Source organism: Trachypithecus francoisi, unplaced genomic scaffold (assembly GCF_009764315.1).
Source record: "Trachypithecus francoisi isolate TF-2019V2 unplaced genomic scaffold, Tfra_2.0 Lachesis_group5, whole genome shotgun sequence".
Taxonomy (NCBI): Eukaryota; Metazoa; Chordata; class Mammalia; order Primates; family Cercopithecidae; genus Trachypithecus; species Trachypithecus francoisi.
Genome location: NW_022681470.1, coordinates 106,210,978 through 106,231,899, shown reverse-complemented (window position 1 = coordinate 106,231,899; position 20,922 = coordinate 106,210,978). Strand labels below are relative to the sequence as shown.

At 42.9% G+C, this 20,922-nt stretch overlaps 2 protein-coding genes across 2 annotated transcripts in view; one reads left to right on the top strand and one right to left on the bottom strand.

Annotated features, from left to right (window-relative positions):
• Positions 1–15,646, top strand: part of VANGL1 (VANGL planar cell polarity protein 1) — a 57,313-nt gene extending 41,667 nt beyond the window's left edge. Inside the window, exons 6-8 of the mRNA XM_033200749.1 lie at positions 1,370–1,502; positions 2,717–2,951; positions 8,528–15,646. Coding sequence (XP_033056640.1) covers positions 1,370–1,502; positions 2,717–2,951; positions 8,528–8,788 — 629 coding nt within the window. The 3' untranslated portion in view covers positions 8,789–15,646. The remainder of the gene's footprint in view (positions 1–1,369; positions 1,503–2,716; positions 2,952–8,527) is intronic.
• Positions 15,647–17,418: 1,772 nt separating this feature from the next.
• Positions 17,419–20,922, bottom strand: part of CASQ2 (calsequestrin 2) — a 70,114-nt gene continuing 66,610 nt past the window's right edge. Inside the window, exons 10-11 of the mRNA XM_033200748.1 lie at positions 20,316–20,390; positions 17,419–18,814 (exon numbers count right to left, since the gene is read on the bottom strand). Coding sequence (XP_033056639.1) covers positions 18,626–18,814; positions 20,316–20,390 — 264 coding nt within the window. The 3' untranslated portion in view covers positions 17,419–18,625. The remainder of the gene's footprint in view (positions 18,815–20,315; positions 20,391–20,922) is intronic.

Sequence of the window (20,922 nt, the reverse complement as noted above, 5' to 3'; positions counted from 1 at the left end):
TTTAAGCTTCATGGTACGTTTGGTTCTACTTCCTCTCTGGGCCTACCTTTATGGTACATTCTCGTTTCAGAACAATTTCTCTATTTTATGTAGGCAGACACATTTTTAGAGAAGTGTTGATTTACCATCTACCTATGTGGGAAGCCTGTTCATTTTGGGATTTTATGACTGAAAATAGCAGTGGTGTGTGTTTCCTGCCTTCTGCCAGGCTCACCTTATATTGGAAGCTATTAGGAAAGGGTTGCTTTTCAAAATTTGTACACATTACCCACAGACTCAGAAAGCTACCTAAATCATTAAGACTAGAAATCTCAGTAGTTCAGGCATCTGGTGAGATACCTACAGGCACTTCTTACTCGTGGCTATGAGCCGGAGTTGAGTGGGTGGCAGGAGGCTGGAGGCCAGGCTGGGTAAGTCCAAGCTATGTTTCAGGGTATCAGATGGTTAAGTGCAAGAAACAGGATGCGGTATCATTTCTTACTGGGTACATTGGGTGAGAGCAAGAACTTTACAAACCCTCAGAGAGGATTATGTTGTCAACAAGTCAAGTGACTTATATACAGTGTCAATTTTTGGTGGTAATGTCCTCCCAGTTATTTAATTGTTTATTTTTTACCTATATGAGGTGTGAGCTCCCTCACGAAGCCTGAAGGATTGATAAATTTAATCTGTGATCTGAAAACTTAGCAAAGATTCCCACTAGTGAAACCAAGTCACCAGCCAAGTATATCATCCATAAGAAAGCCGGAAATCTGCCTATGTTTCTGAAAAGCTAAGGTGGTCAAGGTTAGGACAGGACGGGACTTCTGAGTCTGTATTCATTAATGGGTCATTAATATTGGTATTTCCTGTAAATGTTGTAGCTGCCATGACATTCCAGCATAGCTTGCTTTCCATTGTAGACTCAGTGTCTCATGTCCTTTGACTTTCTTTTTGGTCTGTCTGTCCTTGTTCTCCCCAACCCTCTCATTCTGTCTCATTGTCTTGTTGCTGAAATTTGATGTCCCAGCTGCCCTTCTGGCCAAACTGAAACTTTATGTAACAGATGGTAACATCTTCAGCACACTCTGTGTGTTGTTTTTGGCCAACATGTTAATTGTCAAGCATTCTTCATCCCCTTCTGAGTTCTTTTTCCATTTCCACTGACCAGATTGGGGTTTAGCGAGATTCCCCTGCTCTCTTGCCTTGGACATAGTGAATGCGGATCCGGGGCACAGTCCACCCTCCTGGGAAGTGACCGTTAGGATTTGTGTATGTGTGTTTCATAGAGGGTGGGTAGACAACATTGACAGATTGTGGTACTAGTTTTCTGCTCTGTTTCCCAGCCTCGTGGTGTTAACACTATTCTTTCACTGTCCTTTCCCCAAAGGCCCCAGTAACAATGCCACTGGCCAGTCCCGGGCCATGATTGCTGCAGCTGCTCGGCGCAGGGACTCAAGCCACAATGAGTTGTATTATGAAGAGGCTGAACATGAACGGCGAGTAAAGAAGCGGAAAGCAAGGTATACTGCCCTCCTGATGCCAGTACCCTCTTATAGACTTTTAAATTTTTATTTTATTTATGTATTTATTTATTTGGAGACAGAATCTCACTTTGTTGCTCAGGCTAGAGTACAGTGGCAAGATCTTGGCACACTGTCACCTCTGCCTCCCAGGTTCCAGCGATTCTCATGCCTTAGCCTCCCACGTAGCTGGGATCACAGGCACCCACCGCCACGCCCAGCTAATATTTCATATTTTTAGTAGAGAAGGGGTTTCGCTATGTTGGCCAGACTGTTCTCAAACTCCTGACCATAAGTGATCTGCCTGCCTCAGCCTCCCAAAGTACTGCAATTACAGGCATGAGCCACCGTGCCCGGCCTCTTGTAGACTTTTAATCTTTCCTTTTTTACCGCTAGAATGAGGTTTCTGTTTAAAAACATGACCTGCAGGGACACCTTTGGAGCACACCTTGCTCCAGTGTTTCTTAAACTGAAGCCTGTATGAGCATCACTGGGAGGGCTGTTCAAATATAGGATGCAGGTTCCAGGCTCTGCCTGCAAAAGCCCTACTCAGTAGGTGTGGAGTTGGGCCCAAGAAATGGCATTTCTAACAGATTCCTGGGTGGTGCTGGTGCTCCTGGCCCCCTGCCCACACTTGAGTGGGCCTGTTCTGCATCCCTGGACCCTTGCAGGTGTTCACCATCAGGTCATATTCACTGAAGGGGACAGAGGTGCATTCCATCATGTGTGCTGTGCCTCTTCCTGTTTCCCAGGGGCTGCTAGTGTGGGTGGCAGGACGAGGGAGCATGCAGCTCTGCTTCTTTGCAGGGCTGCTTCTGCACCACCAGCCACCTCTCTCTGTACAGAGCCTTTTATAGCCAGTTGGAGAGGCCTTAAAACTCTTTTCATCTAACCATTGCAGAGATGAAAAAAGGACTTAAGTGCATTTCCCAAGCTCATTGGTGACAGAATTGAGAACAGAGTTCATCTCCCAGTCCTGGGGCTCCTTCCCCCCAACGCCTGGGGCCCCTGTTCCACATGTTATTTTTGCTGTTGCTTTTCTTTCTCCCTTCCTCCCTCTCCACCCTCTGGGGGACAGCTAAGGATGCAATCAGCATGATTGGGCCTTGAATATTTTGGCAGGTCAGGCCACAGCAGGGTGGACAAGTGTCATTCTATTCGCACACCCTGTGGCAGGCACCATCCTAATTACTTAGTGTTGCATCACCTTCTAGGCTGGTGGTTGCAGTGGAAGAGGCCTTCATCCACATTCAGCGTCTCCAGGTCGAGGAGCAGCAGAAAGCCCCAGGGGAGGTGATGGACCCTAGGGAGGCCGCCCAGGCCATTTTCCCCTCCATGGCCAGGGCTCTCCAGAAGTACCTGCGCACCACCCGGCAGCAGCACTACCACAGCATGGAGAGCATCCTGCAGCACCTGGCCTTCTGCATCACCAACGGCATGACCCCCAAGGTGCGCTGCTCCGGGCAGGCTCTGCCGCCACCATCCTGGCTTGTCACTGAGCTTGGCCAGTTGAATTTTAGCGTGTTACTAGAAGTGATAAAATCGAAAGACTTCTCTAAAACGTCAAGTAATAAGAATTAGTGATTCTCACTTATTTTATACTATGTTAGTGCAATTGTTTTTTTAAATGTGCCTTTCGAAGGCCTCTGGATTCTAACAGAGGAGAGAATTTCACTTCCAGACAGTACGGAATAGTGATTGGAGACAGTACGGAATAGTGATTGGGGTGCATTGTGGACTCTGGAGCTGAACTGATTCGTTCTAACCTGGCTCCTCCACCAACTAGATGCGTAACCTTGGGCAGATGGCAATAGCTCTGTGCCTCAGTTTCCTAACCTGTTAATTGGTTAGGATAATACTAATAACTATCTCATTTGTATGTTTTGGGAACTGAAAGAGTTAATTCATGTGAAGTGCTTGAAATGGTACCTGTCATATGATGAAGATGGACTAAATAGTTCTTATTATTATTGGTAAAAAATAGAATGGCGTGAACCCAGGAGGCGGAGCTTGCAGTGAGCCAAGATCACACCACTACACTTCAGCCTGAGTGACAGAGTGAGACTCCATCTAAAAAAAAAAAAAAATGCCGTCAGGCATTTAGGGCGTTACAGAATGAGTTTTACTGAGTAGTCTTTTAGATTACGATATTTAGGACACCTTAAGGAGTGTTACAAGAAACAGCCATGTATCTAATAGAGGGTTGTGGCCAAGGAGGCAAAATAGAGTAAAGATACAGCAATTGACTTCTCTACAGAGAAGTGGGTTCAAATCCTAGCTCCACCACTTAATTGGTTTGTGACTGTGCTCAAATTATTCTACCTTCTATTAGATACATGGCTGTTTCTTGTAATATCCCTAAAAGTGTGCTAAATACCATAATCTAAAAGACCATTCGGTAAAACTAAGTCTGTAACACCCAAAATGCCTGACAAAGCAATAGCATTATTTTTACCCATAGTAATAATATCAATTTAATCTGGCCTCTTCATATGACAGGTAGTGTTTTAAGCTACGTCACATGAATTAACTCTTTTAGTTCCTCTACACTTGTTTGCTCTTGTATCAATGAGGATAATAGTAATATCTCTCTGACAGGGTTGTTGTATAAGAATTACATTAAATATGGCAACATGGCATGTAAATTGCATGGTAGAGAGTAGATGAGCTTGGCATGTGGTACACGTGTAACATTTGGTAGCTGTTTTTTATGAGGATCTCTGTTTATATGCTGCACTCTATGTGTATCCTGCTGGTTACATTGTCAACCAGTAACTACCCTTAGGAAAGCAATGTAGAAATAGTAAGAAACCAAAAAGTTTTCTGTATTGACTCACTAATCTCTCTCCTAGGAAAGCTATTTAATGCAATAATATATACACATGAATATACACAAAGTGGTGTTTTGCAAAACAATCTGTAATACCTCCACAAGGGAAATAATTTAAAACATAACAGTGGCTTATAAATTATGGTGTATCACCTGTTGAATCATGAAAGAATCTGTTAGAATAGTAAGTTACAAGAAATAGAATTCAGAAACATGTGAATACTGTGGTTGCAAATGAGGAAAATATGTCTGCAGGTATAAAATGATGGCTTGTACCATGTAGAACCAAAACAGTTGTTTTTCTTTTTACAAGATTTTAGAAAGTTTCCTGGTTGCTTTTTGTTTCATTTAAAAATTTTATACTTTTCTGAATTAAAAATAATAGCTGTTTTTGGCATAGAAATCCAAACATTAAAGAAAAGTATCATATGGGGAAAATGAAGTTTTCATCCCCCGCCCCAAAACAGTTTTTACGGATAAGGAGTTGGTATATATTCTTTCAAATATCTGTGGATGTTTTTTACGCTGAATTGGGGAAACAAAACAGAAATGGGATCATTGCTCTTTCTTTCTCTCTCAATCTCTGTGTGTGTGTGTGTGTGGTGTGTGTGTGTGTGTGTGTGAACCACAGGCACATGCCGCCATGCCTGGCAATTTTCATATTTTTGTATTTTTTTGGTAGAGACATGGTTTTGCCATGTTAGTCAGGCTGGTCTTGAACTCCTGAGCTCAAGCAATCTACCTGCCTCAGCCTCACAAAGTGCTAGTATTACAGGCCACTGCCCCAGCCTATATATATCATTGATTGATTGATTGATAGCCTATATATAACATTCATAGATGGATAGAGATTTACATACTGCATCTCTCTTTATAATGTATATTATCTTTATATATGTAGAGTGATATAGATATGTAAAACTTTGCTTTCTTTTCTTAAAGCTATCCCTTGGCTGTCTTTCCAAGTCAATATGTACAGATCTTACTCATACAGATCTAACTACAGATAAAACTCATTTCTGGTAATAGCTACATCTTATTCTACCAAATACCATGATTTATTCAACTGATTGTCTATTGATGCACATTTGGATTAAGAGTTTTCATTAGTCAAAGCTAGGGGCTGGTTGTATTTGTTAATCAGATTTTATTGGCACACAGCCATTCCCTGTTTTTTATGTATCACCTATGGCTGCTTTCACTCTGCACCAACAGAGTTGAGTAGTTGTGACAGAATATGGCTTGAAATGCTGAAAATATTTACATCTATGGAAAAGTTTGCCAACCCCTGGTTTAGACAACGTTGTGGTGAATGCTTTTTTACATATGTGTTTGTACAAGTATTTCTGAAGCCTAGGTTTCAAGTGGAGGAAAAGCCAGGTCAACGTTGTAGATCCTACCAATTGCCTTCCTAAGGGGTGTTCCTTTTGCGTGCTTTGCCTCTAACATCTGAGATTTTTTATTTCCCACATACTCGGGAGCATTGGATGTTATTGTTTTAAATCATTGCCCATCTAAGAGGAGGAAGTTAGTTTTTAATTCTTCTAATTTATATTTCTTCTTTTTTTTTTTTTTTTTTGGAGATGGAGTCTTGCTCTGTTGCCCAGCCTGGAGTGTAGTGGTGCCATCTCAGCTCACTGCCAGCTCCACCTCCCAGGTTCACACCATTCTCCTGCCTCATCCTCCTGAGTAGCTGGGACTACAGGCGCCTGTCACGACACCTGGCTAATTTTTGTATTTTTAGTAGAGATGGGGGTTTCACCATGTTGGCCAGGCTGGTCTTGAACTCCTGACCTCGTGATCTGCCCACCTCAGCCTCCCAAAGTGCTGGGATTACAGGCGTGAGCCACCACGCCCAGCCTATATTTCTTTAGTTAATAATGTGATAGAACAATTTTTTTTTCTTTTTTCTTTTTTTTTTGAGATGGAGTCTCTGTCGCCCAGGCTGGAGTGCAGTGGTGCGATCTCGGCTCACTGCAAGCTCCGCCTCCCAGGTTCACGCCATTCTCCTGCCTCAGCCTCCCAAGTAGCTGGGACTACAGGTGCCCGCCACCACACCCAGCTAATTTTTTTTTTTTTTTTGTATTTTTAATAGAGAGGGGATTTCACCGTGTTAGCCAGGATGGTCTCGATCTCCTGACCTCGTGACCCACCTGCCTCAGCCTCCCAAAGTGCTGGGATTACAGGCGTGAGCCACCATGCCCTTCCGATAGAAAAATTTTATATGCTAATTTTGCAATAATATTTATTCTTCTATAAAATTATTGTTTGTTTCATTTCTGCAATTGTTGAGTTATTTTCTTTTTCTTATGATTCATAAGAGCTATATTTATATTGGAAGTGTGAGAGTATGTAAGGCCTTACTTTCTGCCTTACAATAGATGCTCCACATGAAAAATATACCTGGCAGTAGCAGCAGGGTGTGAATAAAAGAGGATACCGGGCGCAGTGGCTCACACCTGTAATCCCAGCACTTTGGGAGGCTGAGGCAGATCAATCACCTGAGGTCAGGAGTTCGAGACCAGTCTGGCCAATGTGGTGAAACCCCATCTCTACTAAAAATACCAAAAAAATTAACCAGGCATGGTGGTGCATGCCTGTAATCCCAGCTACTCAGGAGGCTGAGGCAGGAGAATCACTTGAAATGGGAGGCAGAGGCTGCAGGGAGCTGAGATCATGCCATTGCACTCCAGCCTGGATAACAAGAGCGAAACTCTGCCTCAAAAATAAAAAGAGGATACTAGTTAAAAACTGTTATTGGCCCAGCTTGGTGGCTCACGCCTGTAATCCCAACACTTTGGGAGGCCAAGACAGGCAGGTCACTAGTGGTCAGGAGTTCAAGACCAGCCTGGCCAACATGGTGAAACCCCATCTCTACTAAAAATACAATAATTAGCCAGGTGTCGTGACATGTGCCTGTAATCCCAGCTACTTAGGAGGCTGAGGCAAGAGAATCACTTGAACCTGGAGACAGAGCTTGCAGTGAGCTGAGATTCTGCCACCTCTAGCCTGCGCAACAGAGTGAGACTGTCTCAACAAAACAAAATCTGTTCTTGACTCTGTCTGGGACCTGATTGATATACTCCAGTATGTTTCTATCTGTATTACTGGCTCATTTCATTCTTCCTTCCCCTCATGGCTAAATCAGTATTTATTTGATTTAATTCACATGCTGTTGAACTCCTAGTATGTGCTACGCACATTAGAAATTCAAATTAAAAAAAAAAACATACTTCTTGCCCTTCAAGAGAGTGAAGTGTAGTGTGGGGAGCGGACACGCAAGTCAGCAATCACTTTGAAAGTGAAGGGTCACACGAGAGTCAGTGATCACAGGAACCTGGAGGAGCACATGTTAATCTGCCTGAGAGGTTCAAGGGAGGAGGCTTAAGAAGATTTGAAGAGCAGGGAAGAATGAGCTGAATGACAGTGTTTAGCTGGAGGAACAGCACATGTATCAGAACTCTATCGAGCCAGGTGCCACTGGAGCAGAGAACTCAGGAGAGGGAAGAGGGCATCAGGCCTGGGCATCTCCTGGACTGGCCGTGTGCACACTTAGCCCAGCATGGAATAACCATTGTTTGCTTACCGTGCCAGGCATTGCAATGAGTGCTTTTTGAGAGCTAACACGTTCATCCTCATGGCAGCCCTGTGACTCAGGTAGTGTCACTGCGCCCACTAATAGAGAGTGTAAATGACTTGTGCAGAATCACTGCCAGGAAGTGGTAGATCATGCATTCTTGTTCCTGCAAGTATATTCAGCTCGTATTTCCTGACTGCTCCTTTGGGCCCGACATGGCCCTGGCCCTGAGAAACTTTTGGTTCAGGAGGAGGAAGACATGGAGAAACACGTCCAGTAGGGCCATACCGTAAGAATGGAGTGATGCAGCCATAACGGCTTCCAGCCAGACACTGACCCCAGCCACCCCATTTTCCCTCCCCTCCGTGGGTACCACTGTGCTTGCCCTTGGTGGGTAGTAGGTAAAGGGGAGTGAAGAAGTCCAAGAAGTCTTCCCTCCCCAGTAATGACTCAGTTGTGAGGGTCTGATGGGAATTCAGTGTGATGAGCTGGGCTCTGGTCTAAGCTGGTTTATTTGGAAAAAGTTCTTTAGAGGTGTGAGAGTGGTTAGCCGCCTAGCCAGGACTGCCCTTAAAACGGCCTGTTTCTTCCCTAATGGCCTTTCTCCTCTGCTTCCAGGCCTTCCTAGAACGGTACCTCAGTGCGGGCCCCACCCTGCAGTATGACAAGGACCGCTGGCTCTCTACACAGTGGAGGCTTGTCAGTGACGAGGCTGTGACTAATGGATTACGGGATGGAATTGTGTTCGTCCTTAAGTGCTTGGACTTCAGCCTCGTAGTCAATGTGAAGAAAATTCCATTCATCATACTCTCTGAAGAGTTCATAGACCCCAAATCTCACAAATTTGTCCTTCGCTTACAGTCTGAGACATCAGTTTAAAAGTTCTATATTTGTGGCTTTATTAAAAAAAAAAGAAGAAAAATATATAGAGAGATATATATCTATGCCAGAGGGGTGTCTTTTTTTTGAAATTCTTCTTCATTGCTGACTGAAACTGGCAGATGATTGACCAGTATCCTTTGACCATCTGCACTTTATTTGGAAGGAAGCAGGGGTTGTCCACCCTGAAAAAAAGTGACTGATGACATCTGACTTTTGTCGATGAGACTTCTCAAGAAGCGGTTCCCTGGAGCTTCTGTTACAGCTGTAAACCAAAGTGGAGCTGGTGCTTCTTGGGAGCCTCGCCTTACAACAACTATTTCCTGCCTTTCGTCCAGTACCACGTTCCCGGTTGCTTCTGGTCAGCCCACTTGTAGACTTCCAGGGGACGCATCTTTATTCTGTTTCAGGAAACCAGTCACGACACGTCCACATATGTATTTGTGTATGTTAATGTCCAGTATCACATCACCCATGAAAATCGTAGGCAATTCAGGAGATACCTGCCTTCGTCTTTGTTCTTTGTTGCCTTAGGTTCTTCAGAGAAAGATCACAACAAAAAGTTTGCACTGTCGTTTATAGCTATTAAGTGGTTTGATTTTGTTTTTTTCCCCAAAGAGAAAACCTACACACCCTGTTTCTGATCCCACCCCTCTACTGGCTTGAAGCAGGTAGCCCTTTCCCAGCCCTGCAGCTGCCCACCTGGCCTCCATGCCGTCCTGCCCCCACCTGGCTGGCAGCCCTGGCTTTCCATGTGTGCCCTCCAGCTCTTTGTGAAGATTCAAGTCGGTCCCAGCATTGTTTCCATATTGAAGTGTGGGGTGCCTAGCAGGTAAAGCACAGGGAGAGCAGGCAGCGGAAATGCCCCCTTTAGGCTGCAACAGGAGCCCCACACTGCCCAGTTTTCCTCCCCACTGCTCTACACCAACCAGGGGAGACTAACACTGTGACTCTGGGATTGGCAGGTGCAACTTGGAGCCACTTAATTTCCTGGGGAGGTAAGTTCTCCCCAAGATTATAGCAAGCTGCCCTGCCAAGGGAGACCAAACCATGCCAACCATGCTGGCAACTGCTGCTCTCCGGTCCCTGTGTTTTCTGACCACAGTCACTGTGCAACTCATCGCCTCTGCCACTTAGGACCAGGAAGGGGGCTGGTTTTTGCTCCCACTCTTAGTTGCTGATAAAGTGGGGAGAAGGAAAATGGACACTCTACAGAGTTTGGGGAAAGGAGAATAGGGAGCCCATCTTCTTGTCCAGAAAGATTCACCTGTGGTCTGTCTGTTAAACACAGCTGATTTCAGTGGGGCTTTCCCCTGGCCCTGGGGGAGCAGACACTGGGTTGTGGGCAGAAGAGCCATCCTGGCAGAGCCCTGCTGCGGGGGAGCTCCTTCAGGATCCCCATCTGGACCTCTTGCACTGGGCTGCCTTTGCCTCCATTTGCCTTCCTGTATCTGCAACAAACCTTTTAAAAATGTTCACTCTTGCTTTTCCCAGTATTTCGGGTAATCAGCCACCTTGCTGTAGTACAGGATGACACTGTCAAATGCTCTTTGTATGTGTGCACACCCCCTTACTCCCTTACTGCTTCATGCACTCCACAAGTGGTACAGTATTTTGTGTCATTGAAAAAATCAAAATTGGCTTTGGATCTTTGTAATACACCTGTACCTGAAAAAGTAAACAACATTCTTCAATCACCAGCCTTCAGCTTGAAAAGACATGCTGGAGGAGAAGGAAGGGGGAGCCCATAGGTGTGGCAGGGAGCCAAGATGTACTCTTCAACTATGTGGGTCTGTTTATAAAAAACACATACCATGGAACCATGGTGTTTTGTTCTTAGTTTTTGCTGTTAGATCCCTTCAAACTGGAAGTTCCTTATAATGTCTTTCTCAGGAAATATTTTGGGAGATGGGGTAAGGGATGGCAAGTGTGAGACGGGCTGTGTCAGAGGTTGCTGCGTCATGGATACAGAGCAGTTCCAAGTGCCATAAGTGTATATACGTATAGTTAATAATGACACTGTTCATCACCATTCTAAAATACTGTTCTTCCAACCCTATCTTAAATGACCAGTCCAGAAGGGGTTAAGCTGGATCCGTTTGCTGTGGCATGTGCATTCCCAGCAGGGTGAAGAAAAGTTTAAATTAAAGAATTTATTTTCTCTCTCCCGCTTCCTCTTTCTCCCAGTCTTTGCATAGGAGAATGTCAGACGTTCAGAAATTACTGTTTCTATTTTAAATTGAGTATTGATTTTTTTACATTGACTTTGTATTGAGTTCTTTTTGAAAGAATAACAAAATAAAATGGAGGATCTTTGTAAAGCCTTTGCACTTTCAACCTCTTTATAGCTTGAGTTACTGTTGCAGTGGGAACAATGTAAATGACATTTAAACGATTTAAGGTTTCAAAAAGCTGCATCCCACAATTGAACACAATGCATTTTTATTTCAATTCTTGGAACTGGTAGGCTATTATTTTTAAAAGGGGGTAAACTTTGCCCTAAGGCTAGTAGAACATGCATTCATATTATAGGAGACAGGATTTCATTTGCCTTAAATGTTTATAGATTTTTTTATAGTTTTCAACCTACATTATTAAAATTAGAGCATTGAGTGTTAAAGAACTTAGTGAGGAGTCTATGTCTGAGATTGCTCTCTTCCCTGGTGATGTTTTAACTGGTAGACAATTTGTTTTTAAATGTGTACTTTTGAAGACAGTACAGTTTTTATAGTCCATGAACTGAATGTTAGAAGTTCTGTATGCATTCTCAGAGAGGATTTTAAAGCTATATAATTCATCAATCCTCTGCATTATCAAAATGTTAAGTCAAATGCATAATACTTTGGCTAAAATTCATAAAGTAAACCCTAGAGAAAATACTTGACCACCAATTTTTTGCCCAACTCTCATCACCTCCCTTCCCCCACCCCCGCCTCTGTTCTTCCCTTTTGACATCTACATAGAAGACAAGTTCTTTATAGCAAATGGTAAGAGGCAGGTGACCTGGTGTGTTTGCTGTGTTGTTGTACATTGCCTGGGGCTTGGGACTCCTTTTTTAATGGAGAGACTGGCTGTGCAGGTGTGTGTGGGATGGGGATGAAGTGCTCTCCCCTCCCCTCTCTTCAGAAGTTGGTGGTAGATTTCTCTCTCATTTTGCCTCTCATAATCACTTTCGAGTGCATGTATTTACCTAAGGGCTGTAGCTCTGTAGGATGCTACCAGCATATTGGACTGACAGAAATTTATTACCTTGCCACTCCAACCCACGTACTGAGTGAGTGTTCCAGCCACTCAGTGAAACCAACAAAAGCGAGTCCTTGGTTTACCTTCCAATCTGGGCCCTGCTGTGTAAGTATTCCTAAGTAGCGATGCATATTTGTTTGTGCGTTTTTATTTCCATATACATGAGCATTTCTCTGAGTGTATTACCAGATGGATAGCACATTTACATGTCAGACATCTTAACATCTGTGTTATCTATAGCAGATAGGTGCATAGCTCAGCCGATACGTGTGAATGTGTATGTAGCTGAGTGTGTGAGGGTGTCTGTGTTTCTGCAGTCCCCTGTATTTGAGAGATTACTAATAACCCTGTGTTTTGGGAGGTCACTCTAAACCAGTGACTTTTCCCTCCCCTGCTTTATTCCTTTCCCTCACTGACACTGGCTTCTCCCCCTAGAGTAAATGGCTTTAGCACAGCACTGTCTTCTGGGGAACCTGCTGTCCTGCAGGCAAGTCCATTAAACTCTTTCTTGCTTTAGGACTCTGAAAACAGCAAGAAACAAACAAAGAAAGGTCAAGATCTAAGAAAATTACTGCACAAACTTCACTACCCTGGAAGCCTTACTAGATATTTCTTAAGGTAACTAAAATACTGGGCTTTATTTTTAAAAAGTGATAGATTAGTTAAAGCAGCACAGAAATGCTAGCATATTTATTTAAATAGTCCTGCAGCAGAGACCCTGCAGTTGTAAAGTGAATTAAGTATTTCTGGGGAGTGTTTGTGATTTATGGATTTGTTACCAAAAAACAAAAAATCACTACTGTGAATTTACTACTATGTAAACTTGTGGTCATATTTCATTATAAATAAAATAAGAATTGCTCTTCCGCCCACCATTCTTGATTGGTATTCAGTGCAGTAGTGAAATGAAATAGTTTAGACACTTGAAATAGCTGTATTGAGCTTTAACCAAGTGTATGCTCAGAAAAATCGGTTTGGGATCACATTTTGAGAAAACATGTTTTGGTCAAAGAAAGGAAGGGCTACTAACACATTTATCAGGTATTGTATATTACAGTCCGTGTTCCACCCAGCCTTGTTATCCCCACATTCTTTCAAGATAGGAGTTATCTTGGTTTTTCAGGTGAAAAAAGGAAGATCAGAGAGGAAGGGGCTGGTCCAAGGTCTCATGGCTGGTTAACAGAATTTCAAACTAGATGTTTGATTCTAACCCCTCAGTCCACTGTACCTTGAAGTATGGTCTAAATGATTTGGCGCTTCTGGATGTTGAGGAAGGACCTAGAGATACATCCTTGAACTAGAACCTGGCGTGGGAGTTCATTGGGAGGCAGGATCTCTTCTTTCACTTTGGATTTACACCTTGTCCCTTGGAAAGCTTCTCTACTATGCTAGCAAGTATCTTAGGATATTTGATGGAAAGAACTTGAGAATCCCCCTTCCTTCTGGAAAACCCAGCCCTGCCAGTGTTGCACCTGCTGCAAGACACGGATGCTGTTGTTCTGGCAACCCCACTTTGCTTTTGTCTGGCTCCATCTGCTCCCTCTGCTGGCTGGGGCAAGATACGTGCCTTCGGCCTTGGGTGAAGGGAGGTAGGCAGGGTCTTGACCTGGCCTCTCTCTGGTGCCATGGCAACATTATGCCCCAGCCTTCTTCCCTGGTCGAAGTGAGAGGGGCTGTCCACAGCCCCATCCTGGGGGGATCTCAAGCTGGAGTCCCTGGCCTGGCCTCCTTGATATAGGTGTTCTCAGCAAGCAGTTTGCATCCCACTCTTTTTCCCACACTTGCCCGCAAGACTTTTGACAGAGCAGACGTAAAACAGGGTTCGGAAAACCATTTTTCTCTATTCCCATATGTAGTAAGTTTTGATTCAGTTGTGCATAAACCATGGTTTTCTGCCCTGCTGTTTGCTTTCAATGGAAGACAGTAAAGGGAAGATGGTGCTCACGTCTCTCCCCATGACATCTCATTAGGAATTAAGATGTCATGGATTAGAAATGTAAAACTTCGGAATACAATTAAATTTTAGGGCTCGGTAAGTCCCGTTTTCCCGGGTCCTGTTCCATTTCTATGTAGATAACCCAATTTGTTTTGTCTATTAAATAAGTCTCTTTAGTGGGTTGTTTTGGAGTGTCCAACAAAAGAACAGGTTCCTAAAGCCAGCTGCAGCACCGTGAAAACTTTCTTTCAATATGGCACCAAGACTCTACCATTTATGTCTGTCTCAGCTTACAAACATCAGCGTTTTGTCCTTGTCATAGTAGAAGAAAGACATTATTTTAAGCTTTGGGGACAAATGTGGCAAACCGCAGGTTTTTATCTTAAAAGTGTCTTTGGCACTTCTTTTGGCACCGAAATGGTATTTGGATAACATTATTTGAATGTACAGTTGTTTGGTTTTGTGTGTGCTTATCTTTATCTGAGCTTTCACTTGTGGGCATGGCATTTTGTTGTAAAGTTGCTCATCATTTAGGAGTGTTTAATTCTAAAAAGCCCTCAGCCTAAGAAAGCTTCATCTGTGGGGACCGGAGACTGTTGCTCAGGGAATTAGTGACGGGACTTGGGCATCTGATCTGCAGGTGACAAGTTTAGTTCAACTCAAGTTGTAGGGAATTTAGACAGTTGTACATCATCGCCATTCTAGGGGCCTTGTAGAAAGACACGACCTTTGTTTTTCATTTATCAGCACCCCTCAGTTATAGAGGTAATGGAACATTCACTTACTTTTCATCGTCATTCTTTAAAAAGGGAACGTACAAAAATCTAAACTTTGGCAATAATTTCTTTTTATAATAGTTTACGGTAGGCTTTAATTAAATGCCACACTCCTCTGAGACCCCTAAGTTATGGCGTGATTAACCAAATTTGATTTCCAACAGTCATTTACGACCATAACTATTGCATAGAGTGCAGGATGCCAGCAAAGATGAGGGTGGGGGCAGATACTGGTTCAATGATTTAACTCACATTATAGATGACCCCTCCTCAACAGAAATACTACTGAGAGAAACAGAAAGGCCTGGGCCAGGCAGGTCTTATTTGAGAGGAGATTATTTGATCATTGCTTTGGTTAGAAGGACTTTACATTTCCTGATTTCAAGTCTAGCACCAATTTAGAAAGTTCAGAGATGAAACCACCTGTCTTTATCTGACAGAGTCATAACTGTTTGTGTAAAAATGTGGCCAGGGACCTTTTTTGTTTTTTCTGATTAGTTAATACTGTGCATTGTAACCAGGAGGCAGTTTTGCCAACCAGCCTCTGCTCATGATCACCATATGTATATGACAAGGCCTGAGTGAGTTCCTGCATAAACTGGGTAGTGGGCTCTTTTGAGGCATTTTCAAGCATATACATGAATGAATGACACTACCAGCAACCATCTGTACAAGCCCATTTACTCACATTCATGAGGTTTATGCTATGAAACTTCTTCTCATTGTGATGTCAGTAACAGAGTTAGTGTCTCTGATGGAATAGTGTACCTGTCACCCAAGTTATTTTGTTCCTTTTTGGGTCCTCCAGTATAATCCCCACCTCATCCCAATTAACTGTAAAATGTTTTACACATCACATTTTTTATACTATAAACTTGGAAAATAAATTGAAATATCAAATCGTATCTTGTTTCTTTTCTTCATGTGATTATTTCAATCTAAAAAGTTGCTTACTTTTTCAGGGACATTTTTCACTCTTGCATAATTTTGAGACCTTCAGAATTCCAAGACAACCTGTCATATTTCTATAAAAACCAAGACAATTATGATGGATTGGGAAAGTAGAATTACCATTGTAACAAAAACTACTGGTTGTCAATCATTTTGCAGTGAAGAAAATGTTTTGAATAGATAACTGAAAATGAAATCCTCAGGCTCCAAAACGTGGAGATGAAACAGATCTTTCGAGTAAACCAGCAAGTGGAAAGGTGTTTGAGTCAAATAAGAAGAGAGAAAAGTAACAGACCTTGGGTTGATGTGGGAGGTGAATATTGGATTAGTTTTCTGAGTGACTTGGGAATTCAAGTTAAATTATCAATTGATTTTAGATAGGTCTATTTAAAGGAAATTTGATTATTTGCAAAGAAATATGAAGCTCGTTTTCTGCTAAACTCAGCGGTAGAATTTTGACAGCACACAATCAAATTCTTACCTATTGCATGGACAGAAATTAGAGAAAGCAATTGACTCGAAGATATTCATTGGATAGATTATTGATAAACTGTTTATTTGGGTCATTAAGCAAAATGTGCACAATTTATATCTGCATAAGTAAACGCTGCTAATATACCTTGTGCTAGCATTTGGATATTTGTTCCCACCAAATCCCATGTTGAAATTTAATCCCCAGTATGGTAGTGTTAGGAGGTAGGGTCTAAAGGGAGTGATTTAAGAACTTGGGTCATGGGATGGAGCCTTCATGAACAGATGAATGTCCTCTCTGGAGGAAGTGGGGGTGAGTGGGTCGCTCTGTTAGTTCCCTGGAGACCTGATTGTTAGAAAGAGGTACCTCCTCTCTCATGCTTCCTCTCTCACCATGTGATCTCTGCACACACTGGTTTTCCTTTACCTTCTGCCATGAATGGAAGCAGCCAACGCTTTCACTTGATGCCCAGTCTTGCAGCCAGCAGAATTGTGAGCCAAGTAAATATTTTTTCTTCATAAATAACCCACTCTTAGTTATTCCTTTGTATCCATAAAAACAGACTAAGATACCTTGCAAGCTCTGTTACCCAATAGTGCTGGGGAATTATAGGTATTCTGGTTAACCAATTATTCATCCACCAACTCAATAAATGAGTATCTACTTTGTGATGGGCAAAGTGCTGAGTGCTAGGGATTCTAAGATAAATTCCTTGCCTCTAAAGAGCCTGCAATTTAGTGAAAGGACAAACATGCAAATATATGTTATACTTTAAATGATAAGTGACATGATCCAGAGATGCACAAAGCACAGAGGGGAAGGGGCACCTTCAGGTCACCTAGACAATTGGATAAATGGTGCTATCACCCACACAAACTAGGACTCCATGAAGAGGAGAAGGAGATGCTTAGGGGAGAAAGCAATGAGTTCAGATTTTATTGTGTTGAGTCTAAAGTGCTTGTACAACATCAAGTCAAGATGTCCAGAGGCAGTTGAATGAATGTGTCTAAAAATAAGGCGAGGAGTCAAGGTTAGAGACTCATATTTGGAGGCAATTAGCACATGGATAGTATTGATGGGCATGATGACATCGTTTTGGAAGAGTGTGTAGAGTTGAGATGCTGTGAAACACCATCATTTAAAGAGCAGGCAGAGGAAGAGGGGCTGGAAAGGAAAATAGAGAAGAAATAAGGAGGTAGGACTGGAGCCAGATGAGAATGAGCAGAGTCAGAAAAATCAAGATAGGATTTTCAACATTGTCTGAATATTTTCAAAATATGAGTTTAATGACTCATAGAATTAGTTAGCTAGTATTCCACAAAAAATTTGTACAGTGTCTTACATGTGTGCTAAAAGATTGAGAAAATAAATTAGAAAATTATATTGCACACTTAACACTAAAACTACCAAGCACAGTATAACTTTTAGACAGCTCAGAAGGCACTTTGGCATTTTTTTCAGTGCCTCAGGGCATCAGTATGAACTCCAATTATTGTTGCCCTGGCCCACTGTGAGAGTACTGATAACTGGAGAGTTAATTGACTGCTGGATAAAGCAATCTTTAATCCAAATGGGAAGGCTCACTAGCAGCTACAGAGAAGGGGTATTCAGATCCCAGCTTAGGCTAGGAAGCTAGCTGACCCAGTCAGAGACATAAACCCATCAGAAAAATATAAAACCTTTCATCTTTCTAGTTTTCCCCCACCCTCCACTCCTGCTGATGAATATGTGAGACTTACCAACTAGAGGGAAGTTTAGAAAGCAAATCCACCTCCCATCCCAGTTTCCTAATAGACTAGAAATGATAGTGACACCTGTACACGTTTCAAGGCCTCTCCACAGCCATCTAAAGGCTTGAATATCCATAATGATATGAATGACCATCACTTGCAATAAGTTTAACAGAGCCATGAGAATATGATTTATAAGTTTGCTTCCAAGGCTAGCCTTCCCCTAAGAAGGATCGTCTTGGCTGGAGGAGGGATTCCAACTCATGTTCGAGGTACGGAGGGAGCTAAATCATTAATCATGTGTCTTCCCTGGGCTCTGATTATAAGGTCACTCTATGCCTGTGAGTTAGAAAGCTGTCAGTTCTGTTACTGTCATAATCAAAGACAACATAAACTGGTGTTTAAGGGATTGTTCACCCCAGACTGCCATGTTCAGGCACCGCCATGACCCTTGATGGTCCAGCAAAGAACAAGATCTGTTCCATGACGGTCAAGACAGTCAACATGGGGATAATTTTCCTCCTGTCTCTGCTAAGTGGGATTGCTGCATTTGAAAAGGCATTTGCTGAATGATACTGCTCCTGATGCAAAGGGAGTGGGAAAAGAGATAATGGAAAAGGGAAAGGAGCCGACTGGGTGTGGGGCAGAATTGCTTGCTGCCACCTTGTGCTGTCTGTATGGTAGTGGGTAGCTGTGATTTTGTTTTCATCAGAATTGTTTGGAGTTGGGCTATTCATCATCATCATCATCACTGTCATCATTATCCTCATCAGAATTATTATCATCATCATCATCATCATCTTCATCATCATCTTCAGTGTTTATCTTTCCAGAAAGCACATCCTCAATCCAGTCCTCCAGCTCCTCAGCAGTTGGAAGATCATCATCATCTGGAATGTCCATCCAGACACTGTCAGCCTGCATTGAGGGACAAAATGAATGAGTGAGTGGATGCATGAAGGCTGAGCCAGACTAGGGGTAGCTGTGCTGAGTAGCTATGCTGAGTGCCCCCCGACTCTCTCACACTTACTAGGAATGTGCACATTGTTAAATGGAAATGTCAAACAGCAAAACGGTATGTGTAATATACTTTTTGTGTTGCATAAAAGGAAATGTGTATTCCATTACCCAGTGGAATATATATATGACATTTCTGGTAATATACCCATGCAACAACCACCGGTGGTTCCCTCTAGGAATGAGACTAGGGGTTGGGTCAGGGGAGTCGGAAATACTTTTTACTTTGACCTTCTATTCTACTGTTCTGTTTTAAAATGTTTTCACTTGAGCATATTTTAAAAGTTATGTATTATTATTAATTTTAAAGTAGCTTACAAAATAAATGAATGTAGAGTTCCCTAGGTGATTGAACACCTACCAACGGGGAGAAAGACATTGCCAACTGGCCCTCATTCCTTTTTTTTTTTTTTTTTGAGACGGAGTTTTGCTCTTATTGCCCAGGGTAGAGTACAATGGCGTGATCTCAGCTCACTGCTACCTCTGCCTCCTGGGTTCAAGCAATTTTGCCTCCTGGGTTCAAGCAATTCTCTTGCCTCAGCCTCTCAAGTAGTTGGTATTACAGGCGCCCATGACCATGCCTGGCTAATTTTTGTATTTTTAGTAGAGATGGGGTTTCACCATGTTGGCCAGCTGGTCTCAAACTCCTGACCTCAGGTGATCCACCCGTCTCGGCCTTCCGAAGTGCTGGGATTATAGGCATGAGCCACCACGCCTGGCTTGGCCCCCATTCTTAAGAGATTCTACCTCAATTAAGTATGGCTCTAATAATCCTCTGTGATCATCCCTTTCTGTCCACTATTTGCCTGGTTGTATCTGTCCCCACTTCAGCTTTATGATGGTGGAGTTGTATCAGATGTCTGGACTGAGATCTAAGATTTCCTCACATTCTGCCAGTGCACCTCACTAGCCTGTCCCACCCTCAGTTCAACAATGCCTGAACTCTGAGGAGAAGCCCCTTACTCACATATGATTTTCTTCCTTCCCTTCTGCAGGCCTTGTCTCCTGGCTGGGATTCTGGGCTACAATGGCCCCATCACCCATTGTGCAATGATGACTCCTGGTGTGGGTTCCCTTTTGTAAAGAGATCTTATTGTTTGTTGTTTGGCTTTGGGGGTAAATACAGGAGAGTTTACTTGAGGGGAAAGTTCCAAATCAGTGATTCAGGAAAGGCTGGCCCCATAGGCAAGAAAACGTGTCCATGGAAGAGAGCCATGTAACCACAGATTGGAACTGGCTTGGAGACCAGGCGTGGAACACACTGGAAAGTTTCCTTGAGCAGGACCCCCACCCTCTTCTGAAGAGGCTGGACTCCTGATAGATGCTCTCACAATCTAGGTTGTGTAGCAGAACACAGGGCAGGCCAAGGGTGCCTGAGCAAGCCTTCATAGCGGATACTCACATCTGTGACATTCACCACCCCAATCTGTGGCCTGAATAGGTCAATCTTGAAAGTCTTCTCCCAATAGGCAACGAGCTGCAGCAACAAAAAAATAAGATTAGACAGCAGGCAGAGCGCATTCTCTGTTAAGGACCCGCCCGCCGTCCCATCGCAGTAACTAGGTCACCATTGGTTAAAGGTCTTCAAAACAGCTGTGGGCACTTAGCAAATTGAAGACTTGGCCCCAGCCTTCAAGCACTTCAAATAAGCATTAAATAAAAGATGACATAGCATAAATTATGGAAACATGTGTCTACAGCTGTAAGAGAGAAAATTATAGAGGTGGTCTAATGTTGCTTTCCAAATTACTTGTGGCTGTTTTATAGTTTGTAGAGCCATTTCCCTCCACCTCTTTTTTAATGTCCCATTTTAAAAAATACCTTATCTTGTGCTACATGAGATAGCTGGGAAAGCCATGATGGGTCATAAGTTGCCAAGTAAGAAGAAGGCTTCTTCATTCAACCAGGCTTGGACTCCATGTGGACAAATCTCTGACTGGGGCAAAAATAAAGGAGCAAGGAACCACAGGATTTTTTTTTTTTAATGGAGATGTTCAGTGGTAGAAAGT